The 14262-nt window shown below is 42.4% G+C and overlaps 1 protein-coding gene across 1 annotated transcript in view; it reads right to left on the bottom strand.

The window, feature by feature from the left end:
* Positions 1-1560: 1560 nt before the first annotated feature.
* The window catches only part of LOC140480402 (uncharacterized), a 47327-nt gene continuing 34625 nt past the window's right edge, over positions 1561-14262 (bottom strand). Inside the window, exons 6-9 of the mRNA XM_072575221.1 lie at positions 13526-13614; positions 10899-11011; positions 8711-8867; positions 1561-3640 (exon numbers count right to left, since the gene is read on the bottom strand). Of these exons, the coding sequence (XP_072431322.1) occupies positions 3474-3640; positions 8711-8867; positions 10899-11011; positions 13526-13614 (526 nt within the window). The 3' untranslated portion in view covers positions 1561-3473. The remainder of the gene's footprint in view (positions 3641-8710; positions 8868-10898; positions 11012-13525; positions 13615-14262) is intronic.

The raw sequence follows: 14262 nt of genomic DNA, 5'->3' as shown, positions 1-14262 counted from the left end.
AGATGCAACTGTTCACGAGAGGTACTTCCCCCGGGGTTTCTTGTACTTGAATCATCTCTTCCTTCCTCATCGTCACCTCTCTTCTTCTCTCTTCTGGTATGCTCAGTGTAATGACCTCGCTGAAGGTCCTGTGGCAACAGTACCCCCAATTCGTCAATCGTGTTACAAATTTGTGTTAACAAAATGCAAGTCATAACAGAACCAGTTACACTGAAGCTGTCAGTATCCAAATACATCATGACACCAATTAGGTTTGGGTTGATAATTGAATCATAACATTCATGCCGTCCAAGTGCAAGGCAACATTCATTTGCAATGAGAATTGAAACCTCACCCCTTAACATTCAATGGCATTACCATAGCAGAAACCCCCACTTTCAGCATCCAACACGGTTACCATTGACCAGAAACTGAACAGAACCAGGCGTATAAATATGCTGGGTGCACGATTGGGACAAAGGCATTGATTGGCACCCATTCGATTACCTTCAATATTCAGTCCCATTCCCCACTAATTTACAGTGGGAGCAGTATGTACAATCAATAAAATACACTGCAGCAACTCTCCAAGGCCAACAGCATCTTCCAAACCCATGACCACTACCATCCAGAAGTTAAAGGCCAAACCATTGGGAACATAATTTGCAAGGTCTCCTCAAAGCCACACGAGATGAAAATATCATATCATATCATATCATATCATAGAAATACATTACCATTTCTTTAGTGTTGCTGGGTCGAAAGCCTGAAACTCCTTCCTAACAGCATCATGGGTCTACCTACAGCACACAGACCACCTGCAGCTGGATCACTAAAATTCCAGATGACCACACCTACAGTCCAAAATGTTTCACCCAGAAGTGTTCCCCGTTCTCCAAGTGGCCTAATAATAATTAAATCTCACACATTGTTGATTTTCAGCATCTTCACCATATCCAATCCACCTCAAGGTGGAAGTGAGGACTGGAGATTAGAGTGAAAAGTGTAGTGCTGGAAACAGGTCAGGCAACATCTGAGGAGCAAGAGAATCGGCATTTCAGACATAAGCCCTTCATCAGGAATTGATGGGAGGTGAGGTCGTGGTCAAGGGGGCAATAGGAGGAGGTGCCCGCAAGTTGGCATGTGGCTTCAGCAGTGTAGAGGTCGATGCGCCAAACTATCACTGCACTCCCCTGCCCACTTGTCCGCAGGTTTGATGGGGATGTTGGAGTTGGAGAAGAGGGCATGGAGGGCTGCGCGTTATGATGGTGAGAAGTTGGAGAAGGGGGGGGGGGGGGCGGGGGCTGGATATGTTGAGGCAGTCAATGTCCTGGCAACAGTTGGAAATGTAGAGATTGTGGGCAAGAAACAGACCAGCATGGGGTGGTCAAATTCAATTAATGTGACATTGAACATTTCTTGTGCTGACTCAGCCTCTGGGCTCACTTTTTCAATCAGGGCTCCCACCCATCCTCAGAGGACAATTCCTCCCACCTCCAACACACCCCATCCACCTGGACATCTTGCACACATAAACCACACACACACTTCGAAACAGCTCAGAAAATTGTTTAAGTCCTTTTAATTTTGATTGCACAGCATTCATTTCTAAAACTCATTACATTTCAAATCAACAAGCTCTTTAAACACAGGATTGAAGGCACTTTAGTGAAGAGTCAGCATTACAGACAGTAGACATTTAAAAAATCAGAGTTAGAGAACCATCACTTCCACATTTCAATCTCTTAATTTTAAAAAAAAGTGTATAAACAGTGCTAATGTTACATGAGGCATTGAGAATTTGATTGTGCAAGTTCAGCTAAATATGCAAACACCAGGATCTTTACTGCTGTTAATTTCATCTTCTCATACTGAGATTACATACTAGCAAACTCAAATCTCTCCTCCCAAAACATACAGATAGCAAACCATTAAAAAAATTTAATGTCCTATAAGATAAACAATACAAATAATACATTGAGTTCAGTGTTTTGTGTTAACAAAATCAGACAGAATAAATTGTGTATCATAAGATTTGAAGAGTGTGTGTTTAAGTGCAATTAGGTTGGTGTGGGGAGGGATGGAGCAAAACAAGAGATTCTGTTCAAAAGATAGAAAGAAATTCAGCTCACCTGCTTTTGCCAACAAAGTCCATTCAGTGCCTGCCAAGTTACTATTAACTCAAAAAGGTTTACCACATCCAATTCTGGTGGTGTATCTACAATTTCTCACATTCTCAGCAGTGTATCAGACACCAGCCTCACTCTATTATATCTGGATGCAGTGCTATCTTTTAATTGTTTGTCTGCAGCACAAACTTTTCACAAAATAAGTGGACATCAACTAAAAGATGGAATGAGGGTAACCCAGGCACATCACATCAATGACAAAAGAACTGTATGTTTGCTGTTGACTAGTCCCTTCCATACTTGAAAAATTATTCGTGGGACAAGGGAAAGAACACTGCTCTCACTCAACTATACAAGTTATTACAACAGCTTTTCAATATACGTTAACCACAATCTTAAATCTACAAATTTACATTTAATCATTCCACATTAACAATATTGTAAAACATTTTATGTACAAGACAAAATTTAAAATCCAGTTTACTAGGGGAAAATACATAATTTGGACAATGATGGTTCCAAATATAAAATCTAAAATGATCTTCCACACTTTCACTTCCATACTGCTATATATGTGATTCAGTAACTATCTTAGAAGAACTGTCAAACTGCATTCAAATAAAGTGGAAGTTCAATAAGTAGCAGTCATTCCACCTTCTGAAATAAAAATGAAGTATTTTTGAACAGGAACTACTTGAAAAATAGTTAAAGTGTATTAATAGTTTGTCAGTAAATGGTTTCTATTCAAACAGAAAATTCTATTATGTAAAATACATGCATTTTTGAAAAAATTAGTGCAAATTACAATTGTTAACACTATTCATCTTGAATTTTGTCTCAAAATGTTAAGTTCAAAAACAAGTGAATTTTTATGCAGTTCAGGATGTAATTTCTTCAGCAAACAAGATGATGAATACGTGACTTGGAAACAACCTGCAGACACAATTTTCAACCAGAAAGCCAGTTTCCCACACAATTGGTACCAGGGGTTCAACTCCATTTAATACAATGGTGCATCTTAGTTTCTGGATGGCACTGTCACAAAGGGACGGATACAAAACAGTCTAGTTGTCAGACTGCATTGGCAGTACTTCTTCACCAGCAAACCTTATAGACCATGACAGAAACCATAAAATGGGGCAGGTGTCAATAAGCAACAAACAACAAAAAGTTGCTCGTGATCCAGAATACAAAGACTTGCAATGAATCAGAGGAATGGGCGGTCCCACAAGACTGAATGCCAGCAGAGATGCAGCATCTCTGGAGGAGCATTAATTTCTCTTGTTGAAAAAGAGAAGAGAAAATTCTACCTCATGTACTAGTTATGAGCCTATTCCTGGTACCAGAAGAACCACGAAGCCGTTGTTACCATCCTGCATATACTGGTTCTCTATCCCACGTGATTCCGTAAGGTAGATGAGGCTCCTGACCAGAGAATGGCTCTTTCCTCAGTAACGGGGAGCGCACAGGGTCTACCTGTCTGACTTTCTTCTTGCGACGAGAAATTATTATTACAGTAATCAGCAAAATAACTGAAAAAGAAACATGAAGTTGATGTGAAACAAATATACAGGATCACAGCTAGTAATACATACAAGGTTCATGTAACTTCTATAGAAAGAAATTCAATACTGTTGTTTCAGTAGTGTTTCTTGTAAGTAAATACAACTTACCCATTTATAGTTCACTCTTTTTAAGATTGATTTTTCGCAAAATAGAAATGTTACTGCAATCTTTTTAAGGTATTTAGGAAATATCTGGCACTGAGCAAATCAGGTACAAAAATCAGTGATTCTGCCATTCGGACTCAAATACCTCACATTGCTGACCCCAGCAAACGTGAAGCCAAGGTGAATCGTCACTATCTCACTCGAACAAGGGTCATTGATAATTCTTAAAAAAAGCTCATCCAATTCTCAAACTTGACACTCTTAAACCCAGGGGCCCAAAATCCAACTGTAAATTCATTACAGTACTTCCATTCCTCATTTTCATGGCATAGGCCAGTACTGGATGAAATCGACAAACTTTCTAGTCTGTTTAGCTAGATAATTCGAAATCTATACTGGATTTACACACAGCCACAGAGCCTAGTGAAAAGTGGCAGGTGTTTCTCCGCAGGGATCTGTCCCCAAGGTCTCAAATTTTCACCAGAAATCAATGACTTGCTGGAAGACGAAATTTATAAGTCTCCAAGTTTGCTGTTGACAAGTTGCATAAAACAGGAAGTTACAAAAGGGACATCAGACAAAATTAAGAGAGTGGGCAAAATGGTGGTGTTTGGAATTCAATATGGAGAAATGTGTGACTTAGAAATAGTAAGGACTGCAAATGCTGGAAGTCCAAGTCGATACAATGTGGAGCTAGAACAGCACAGCAATATTGGAGGAGCAGGAAAATCAACATTTCTGGTCAGGACCTTTCATCAGGACTGCGATAAGATAAATGGGTGGGGGTGGGGGTGGGGGTGGGATTGGGAAGGTAGCTGGGAAGACAATAGATGGATGTAGGTGGGGGTTGATGGTAGTCGGTCAGAACAGAGTGTGGAGCTGATAGGTGAACAGGAAGGACAGTTCAAGAGGGCGATGCCAAGTTGGAGGGTCTGGATCTAGGAGGAGGTAGAAGAAGGGGAGATGAGGAAACTGGTGAAAATTGATGTCGATGCTGTGTAGTTGGACGGACCCAAGGCAGAATAGGAGACATTCATTCCTCTAGTCATTGGATTTGACATTGGAGGTGGTCCAGGACTTCATGCCCTTGACGGAGCTGAAGTGGTTGACCATTGGGAGGTGGGGTTGTTTGGTGCACGTGTCTCAGAGATGTTCTCTGAAACATTCTGCAAGTTGGCATCCTGTCTCCCCAATGTAGAGGGGACCACAGAAAGCAACAGACATAGTAGATGAGGTTCTGGAGTTTAATAGCATACTCTGTTACAGTATTCGAGCTCAAATTGAGTGCAAAAGTTTCAATCCTTAATCTCTGCAAAAACATGATTAGCAAGAAGAAAGATAATCTGTTTATTGCTTCCCAATTAACAAAATTATCAGAAAAGTTGAAATTCACACCATAAGACCATACAACCTAATTCTCAAATTCAACACTCTTAAACAAAGGGCAGAAAATCCAACCGTAAATTCATTACTTCCATTACAAAAGGCCAACACTAGTTGAAATCAGAGAACTTTCTAATCTGTTTAGCCAGAACTTGTGGCTGAGTAAATGCATTATAGATTTGGAACGGAGTATACTGAGTCTGTACTCAGCATAGAGGGGCAGCACAGCAGCTCAGTGGTTAATCCTGCTGCCTCTCAGTGCCAAGGACCCAGTTTCAATTCCAGCCTCAGGCGACTGTCCATGTGGAGTTTGCAAATTCTCCCAGTGTCTGGATTTTCTGCGGGGGCTCTGGTTTCCTCCCAGTCCAAAGATTAGGTAGATTGGCCATGCTAAATTGCCCACTGTATCCAGGGATGTGCAGGTTAGGTGGATTAGGCATGGGAAATGCAGGGTGACAGGGATAGAGTAGGTCAGTGGATGCTCTTCTAGGTGGTCAGTGGGGACTCGATGGGTCAAATAGCCTGCTTCCACACTGTGGGGATTCTATGATTCTACAAACTATAAGATATGGGGGCAGAATTAGGCTATTCAGCCCACCATTCGATCATGGTTAATATATTTTTCAAACCCATTCTCCTGCCTTCTCCCGATATCCCTTGATTCCCTTAACAATCAACAAATCTATCTCCAACTTAACCACCCTCTGGCTGAAGAAATTTACCTTCATCTCCGTTCAAGGGGTTGTCTCTTCGCTGAGTCTGTGCCCTTGGGTCCTCCTACTAGTGGAAACATCATCCCCATACCTACTCTCTAGGCAGCTCAGTATTCAGTAAGTTTCTATCAGATTCCCCCCTCATCCTTTTAAACTCCATATACTACAGGCCCAGAGACCTCAAACTGCTCCTTATGCGACAAGCCCTTTATCCACAGGATAATTCTTGGATAAACATCCTCTGGACCTCTTCCAGAGGCAGCATATCTTTCCTCAGATGCACAGCGCAAAATACTCTCAATATTCCAAATGCAGTCTGACCAGAACATTGTATAGCCTCATTGGTATATCTCTGCTCTTGCATTCTAGTCCTTTTGAAATGAATACTAACATTGCATTTACCTTCCTAACTGCCAAATGGACCTGTACGTTAACCTGAAGAGAATCCAGAACCACAACTCCCAAGTCCCTTTGTGCTTCAGATTTCCAAAGCCTTTTCCAGTTTAGAAAACAGTCAATTCTTCCTACCAAAGTGCAACACCACAAGCTTTCCCACATTGTATTCAAACTGCCATTTTTTTGCCCACTTTCCCAGCCTGTCCAAGTCCTTCTGCAGCCTCCTGCTTCCTCAACACTGTTTCTCCAGCTATCTTAGTGTCATCAGCAAATATAGCAACAATGCCCTCAGTTCTTTCACCCAGATCATTTATATATAACGTCAGTATTTGTGGTCCCAACAATGACCCCTGTGGAACTCCACTAGTCACCGGCTGCCATCCTGAAAAAAGATTGCCAGTCAGCCAATCCTTTTTCCATACTAGTACCATGCCCCTAACACAATGGGCTGTTATCTTATTTAGCAGCCTCCTGTGCAGTACCTCAAAAGGCAATCTGGAAATCAAAATAGATCACTTCCACTGGTTCGCCTTTATCTAACTTTCTCATTACCTCCTCAAAGAATTCTAACAGATTGGTCAGACATGAGGTCCCCCTGACGAAGCCATGCTGACTCTACCCTATTTTACTATGCGAGTACGCTCATCCTTAATAATGGCCTCTAAAATATTAACAGCAACCAAGGTCAGCCTATGATTTCCTGTTTTCTGCCTTCCTCCCTTCTTAAACAGGAATGTTCATTCTCGACTCCTCTGGGACCCTCTCTGACTCCAGTGATTCCTGAAAGATTGCCTCCAATGCCTCTACAATCTCAGAACAGAATCATAGAATCCCTATAGTGAAAGAAGCCACCATGTCTAACTGGCATTCCAAACAGCATCCCACCCAGATTCCATTCCCCCACCCTGATTCCATTCCCCCTCCCCACCCTATCCCCACATCCCTGCGTTTACCATGGCTAACGCAATAGCCTGCACATCCCTGGACACAAAAGGCAATTTAGCATGGCTAATCCATGAAACTGCGCGTTTGGAATGTGGGAGGAAACTAGCACACCCAGAGGAAAACCATGCAGACATGGGGAGAATGTGCAAACTCCACACAGGCAGTCACCCAAGGGTGGAATCAAAGCCAGCTCCCTAATGGTTGCACTGCTGCCTTGCAGCACAAGTTATCTCCTCAGCTTCTCCTTCAGAGCATAGCCCATCCATTGCAGCTGATTTAACCACCTTCAGACCTTTTAACTTACCCAGCATCTTCTCCTTTGCTTTTGTGCTGTCCCTGCCTTCCCTCATTAGCCATGGTTGCTTCACCCTCCCCCTAGTATGCTTCTTCTTCCTTAGGATCAATCTCTGTGGTGCCTTCTGAATTACCCCCAGAAGCACCTGCCATTGTTGCTTCACCATCTTCCTTTTCCTTCCAATCAATACTTTCCTCATGTCTGTTACCTTTACTCAAATTGTAATATAGTTACATCGGATTCAAGCTCAAATTGCAGGGTAAATTCCATCATAACATGGTTCCTTCACCTAAAGCTGCCTAATCAAGCCTGCCCTATTACACATCACCAAATCCAGAATTGCCTGTCCCCTAATGGTCTCTACCACCAAACTGCCCCAAAAACCATCATCTTATAGATATTGCAATAATTCCTTTTGAGATCTACAACAAACCTGATTTTCCCAGTCCACCTGTTTATTGAAGTCCCCCTTGATTATTGTAATAGCACCTTTCTTATCTTGTGCCCCACACTGTGACGACTGCTAGGGACCTGTACATAACTCCCAGTCAAGGTCTCTTTTCTTTTCTAGTTCCTTAATTCTATCCATATAGAATTTTACACCAGAGAGACCTGGATCATTGAACAGCGTTTGGAGATCAGCAAAGAACACTGCCATTTCACCACTAACTGCAAAGTCCAGGCCATAAACATCTGAGAAACAAACACAGATTCAGGGATTTAATACTTCCTCACCCAGTCAAAACACCAAATGCCCTTCAAGATATTTTGATCCATGTGTTATGTATCACAGAGTACAAACCCGGCCAGGTTAGAGGGGACATCCCAATACAATTACATTTGGGAGAACTCTAAGCACCCTGCACTGCTAGATTACAGAGCATTGATACAACACTGCTATTGGATTAAACACTGTCCAGCTCTCCAATTATCAGATTCCACCTATTTAAAAAGTTAAGAATCTTATTGAGGGTCACCTTGGTAGAATTCCAAATCATTATTTCCATCACTCACCATAAGTATTACAAACATATTTGGAACACTCAATGATGTGCATTGAATAATGAGATTTTTCCTTCATCTATTTCAAAGACAGGATGTTGGACAACTTTTGAGATATTGAGCAGTCTTACTTGTGTTAGTCAGCTGTGCCTGAACCACTTTCAGGAATGGAAGAGGTAATTCATGCTGTCTACTCACTTAACGAAAGGAACACAAGCAGGAAGATGGTCAACGGTGTCAGCACACAGTGATCTCCCGACTTCCGGAAGAATGTTTCCATGCAGTACTGAGGCGCAGTACTTCCAGGTGGGCAAAATGCATCAACTGGACACTGGATTGGAGCAACATCTGGACTCTGGGAAAACAGAAGTCATGTAATTTGTACACCCTAATGGCCACATTTCAGCTTAGAATCAACTTCAATGCTCAATCACTAGAAACCCAGTAAAACCATGAAACAAATGACACTAAAAAAATAGTAAAGACAAACATTGCAAATTCTGGTAGTTCTTCACCTAAAATGTACCTCACCACACTTCAGAAATATTAACTAAGCTGCTGTGTATTTACATTGGTCAAATTATGAAGACTTCACTCTTTAATATTGGAGCCTTTATGAAAATACTAAGTGCTCAGATTCTTCACATCCAGTTTTTCCATGTAACAAACTATAAAGCAATCATTATTCTTACCATTGACAGCAAGTTGAGCTCCTGTAAATCATGTAGGAACTACTATGGTTTAACAGATTGCTAAGATTAACATGTGAAAAGCAAACCACAAGCAACATACAACTAAACAATATAATCAAAACCCAGGAGAGGACATCCCAGCCTTGGTGAGTCAAAGTGCCAGATAACATTTACCATGAACTATGAGATTGAGATTTCTAAAAGTAGCAGTTATCCCACCTGAACCAACACAAGCAAATCACGGAGGTCAGGTGTTTACAAAGGAACTTTGATTATCCGAATGACACGGGCAAGGAGTATTTTGTTCAGATAATCGAAATGTTCAGATAACAGTTAGCCAAGCATTGGGTCCTTGTGATCTTGTTTGGATAATTCAAAATTTGGATAATCAAATGCTGGATAATAAAAGGTTCCTCTGTGTACAGAATGAGCTGCCAGAGGAAGTGGTTGAGGTGGATACAAATTACAACATTTAAAAAAGAGACTTGGACAGGTACGTGAATGGGAAAGGTTTAGAGGATATGGGCCAAATGTAAGGAAATGGGATTAGGTCGGTTTAGGAAACTTGGTCGGCATGGACGAGTTTGTACTGTCTGATTCACAACTGACTCTACACAGTTCCGAAAACAATCAACTGTAAATTTTGGAAGGTTTACTTTTAAAAGGGTAGGAGGCAGGTGTCCGTGGAATTATTTCCATCCTCGTGCGTGCCAATGGCGTTGTCATTGTCAGTATTCACTCACTGGTGTGTACGATTGCACACCCAGGAAATTCTGGGTCACTGGGCATGGGCTTTGAGAGTCCTTGTGTTGCTGATGATCCCGATCCCAGAGCCACATCTCTAAACACACATTTGGCAGGTATATCCAAGAGGTGGAGGTGGTCCTTAGCTTTATCATCATTGCCATACCCTTCTCTACTGCTAATTCCATATATACTCTTGATGGGTGTTCTTGAAGAATTGTGCACCTTCCACCAAGTCAGCTTCTTCTAAACCAGAATCTCTCAAGTACTGACATCTATACTACATTTCCTGAGGGAAGCCTTCAGGGATCCTCTGTAATGCTTCAGTTGTCCTCCTTTTAAATTTGCTTGTGGGACACAGGCATCGCTGGCTGACCAGCATTTATTGCCCATCCCCAATTGCCCTTGGGAAGCTGATGAGCTGCCTTCTTGAACCACTGCAGTCCATGTGCTATAGGTAGACCCACAATGGCATTAAGGAGGGAATTCCAGGATTTTGATTCAGCGACAGTAAAGGAACAACGATATATTTCCAAGTCAGGATGGTGAGTGGCTTGGAAAGGAACTTGAAGGTGGTGGCACTCCCATGTATCTGCTGCCATTATCCTTCTAGATGGAAACGATTGTGGATTTGGAAGGTGATCCCAGAGGATCTTTGATGAATTTCCAAAGTGCGTCTTGCCGACGGTACACATTGCTTACTACTAGGTATCAATGCTTGCGGATGTGGTGCCCACCAAGTGGGGTGCTGCATAGTCCTGGATGGAGGTTTTGGAGTGCTTCTTTGAGTTGGGTGAAGATCATTTGCTTTGGCAATTGGAACTTGGGCATGTGGCCGGCACCGAAGAGTTTGCTTTGGATGATCATGGTCTTGATGCTAGTGCAATTGGCTGCTTCAGGCAATGTTGTAACTAACACACATAGTACTGTTCCAAATTAGGAATACTCACGGGGCAATAATGTTGCTCAGGACACAGGTCACAACTCTCCTGTCCAACCATTGTTTGGTAGTACCCAGTCTTACACATCTTGCAAAGTAAATCTTCTGGTTGCTTGTACATTCCTGCAGAAAAAAAAAAGCGCCAATGAATCCATCAATTACCACATACTTGCACCAATAAGTTGTCAAATTCCTACATAAACCCACCTGCTCGATACCTGTGCTGTTCAATTTGTAAATACATTACATAGCACAGTATACAAATACACAGCCCAGCACAATCAGAGATTCCTGCTCTGTGAAGAGTGAGCTAATGCCAACCAGGTTATTAGTACTGCCAGAGATGACATGGGAGGAGTTAAGTTGTCATAAATATCCTTCATACTTCCTGTTGCCAGCTTGGAAGGGGGAAAAAAATTGGAGCCCACAGTCTGCTTCAGGAACCTCCTCCCTCCATCCCTGTAAAGCAGCAGTAGACTCAGCTCAGGTAAAATTTGGTTACAGGTCCACCAATATTGCAGCTCCAGAGAGCACTGCCCTTAATTGAGCCAACTGAGGTAGTCCTCAAATTGAAACCATTAGATCAGTGATTAGATCAATCACCTCAATCTCAAGACATCGTTGCAGGAGCTCCTCAGGCAAGACCATTTTAAACAAACCATTCAGACATGTTGTGACATAACTGAGGCAGGTGGGACTACCCAAGAGTAGCTTCCTAGTGCCAAACATCTTCAGATGCTTCAGTGATCTTCCTTCCATCACAAAGTCAGGGGTACAGAGGGTCACTGACAATTACAATGTTCAGCACCATTTGCAATTCCTCAGATGCTAAAATATTCCTCATTTCAGCAAGACCTGGTTAACATTCAAGATTGGGTGATATATGATAAGTAACATTTTAACCACACAAGTACTAGACAATAATTACCTCTAATAAAAGACAATCCTAACCACGGCACCTTGATGTTCAACAATATTACCACCACTGTATCCCCCACTATCAACATCCTGTAGCTATCATAGGTCTGAAACACATCTGGACTCGACAGTTAAGTAGCTACAAAAGGAAATGAGACTAGGAACCCTGGAGTAATCCACCTGCCTCGCCAAACTCTGTCAACATCTCCACATGCAAGTCAGGAATGTGCTGGATTACTCCATTTGCCTGGATGATAAGTGCAATAAACACTACCTTAAGAAGAAAAACAGAACATTTTGTTTTAGCAGGGATACAATTTTGCATCAACAACACTGCCACCTTGTTTTGCTGCTGCATAAAGACTTGAGCAGACTAGATTTCACTGCTCCATACAGCAGAGTCCAGGAGCATTGTGGTAGTTGCATCTGTCTACGGATGGAAGAACAGAAATAAATTGTATATGAGCATGACCCAGAGCCAAATGCAACAGGAATTGCAATAGTTCGGGGAGAAGGCTCACCATCAGCTTCTCAGGGAAACTAAATGAGACCCATTAACACAGCCTCAGCACAGTAACCCACACGAATGAAATTAATCAAAACCAGAAGAATAGGCCTAATAACAGGACTCCTGGGTGACATTAAAAGCTCTTAACCAGAGTTATTTGCATCATTGGAAAAAAACACATTGTTCAAACCTAAAGCATCAGGATAAGAGGGACCTGAGCTCCATTTCGACTGATCAATTAAAGTAGCAGGATAGGTAAAGAAAAAACAAAGTGGTTAAGGTAGCATATGGGATACTTGCCATTAGTAGAGCAGCAATGTGGGCAGTACGGTGGCACTGTAGTTAGCACTGCTACCTCACAGCGCCAGAGACCCGGGTTCAATTCCCACCTCAGGCGACTATCTGTATGGAGTTTGTACATTCTCCCCACGTCTGTGTGGGTTTCCTCCGGGTGCTCCGGTTTCCTCCCACAGTCCAAAAACGTGCAGGTTAGGTGAATTGGCCATGGTAAATTGCCCGTAGTTTTAGGTGAAGGGGTAAGTGTAGAGGAATGGGTATGGGTGGGTTGCGCTTCGACGGGTCGGTGTGGACTTGTTGGGCTGAAGGGCCTGTTTCCACACTAAGTAATCTAATCACATTTAAGAGTTTATACAAGAACTGTATAAATATTATCCTTATGATTGGAGGAAGGTGATTGCACTGATGAGGGTGCAGAGGAGATGTATCGGGCTGTTGCCTTGGCTGGAGGGTTTTGTGATGAAATTATTAGAGACACTGGAATGGTTTTCCTTAGAACAGAGGAGACTGAGGGGGACACAATTGAGACATATAAAATTATGAGATACATGGACAGATGTTTTCCCCCCTTAATGAAGGGATCAAGGATGACGACACTGGTTTAAAGGCAAGGGCAGAAGGTTTACAGGAAATGTGAGGAAAAAAACCTTTTCACCTAAAGGGGGATAGGAACAGAAAACCTCATAACAATTAGACAGCTACTTGCAATGCCAAGGCCAAGTGGTGGAAAATGGGATTAGAGTAGTTCAATGGCTTTTTGTGACTGGGGCGGCTTTTTTCTGTATCCCACTTCCCCTATCACCTCCCTCCCCACACCTAACCTCCTTATTGAATTTCCCCCAAAAGGTGCTCAATTGCTGCACCTCCCCCTCCAGGGTAAACCCAGGAAAGATGTTCATATACTCTGCCTGTACCTGGTCGACATGGTGTGCACTCTGTTGCTGCAGTCGTCAGGGCTTCCTCCCCACCAGGGCACTTTGTACACTTGTCGCATTGAGTTGCGCTGAAAAGAAAAGAACATTTTACACACACTAACCTAGCATTAGGCTTCTATCACAAAAGGACAGCATTTATAGAGTTAAACAAACAATGTAGGCACACAGTTGACTCTGCAGAGTCAGATTAGTGGAATAAAAAGAAGTGGAATCTTGGCCTACAATACTACTCACATTTCGATATTATCTCTCATGTGGATCGTGCCTCAGCTGGCTTTAGTAGTGGATAGAGCAAAGCAAAGGGGAGTGGTGAAGAACAGGGGTTAGGTCAATTAAGATAAAAGCATAATCAAAAACAGGAGGGTTTCAGGAGATAAAGATAATCTATCTGGCTTTATCAAAATAATGCAGAGTCAAAAGGGAGCTGGAAGGAAAGCCAAGGTTGGAAGGTGGTTGGAGCCTGGAAACAACCACAGTAAGATGTGGCAAGCTCACAAAGATCTGTAAGTGTAGCTGAGAATTTCAGTCAACTCTCTTCAGCACATTGAGGCAGCTCACAAATGGGAACAGTGAGGTGTTCTGATGCTTCTCAAGTGCCATTAGGGGACACGGTAACACGGTCACAGATCTAGTGATCCAGAAACCAGGCTAATATTCGGAGGACATCCAAACATGGGAACAGGCCATTCAGCCCAGCATATTGAGTGGTAGGGCAA

The sequence above is a fragment of the Chiloscyllium punctatum genome, chromosome 1, assembly GCF_047496795.1.
Source record: "Chiloscyllium punctatum isolate Juve2018m chromosome 1, sChiPun1.3, whole genome shotgun sequence".
NCBI classification, from domain to species: domain Eukaryota; kingdom Metazoa; phylum Chordata; class Chondrichthyes; order Orectolobiformes; family Hemiscylliidae; genus Chiloscyllium; species Chiloscyllium punctatum.
This window is presented reverse-complemented; position numbering and strand designations above follow the sequence as displayed.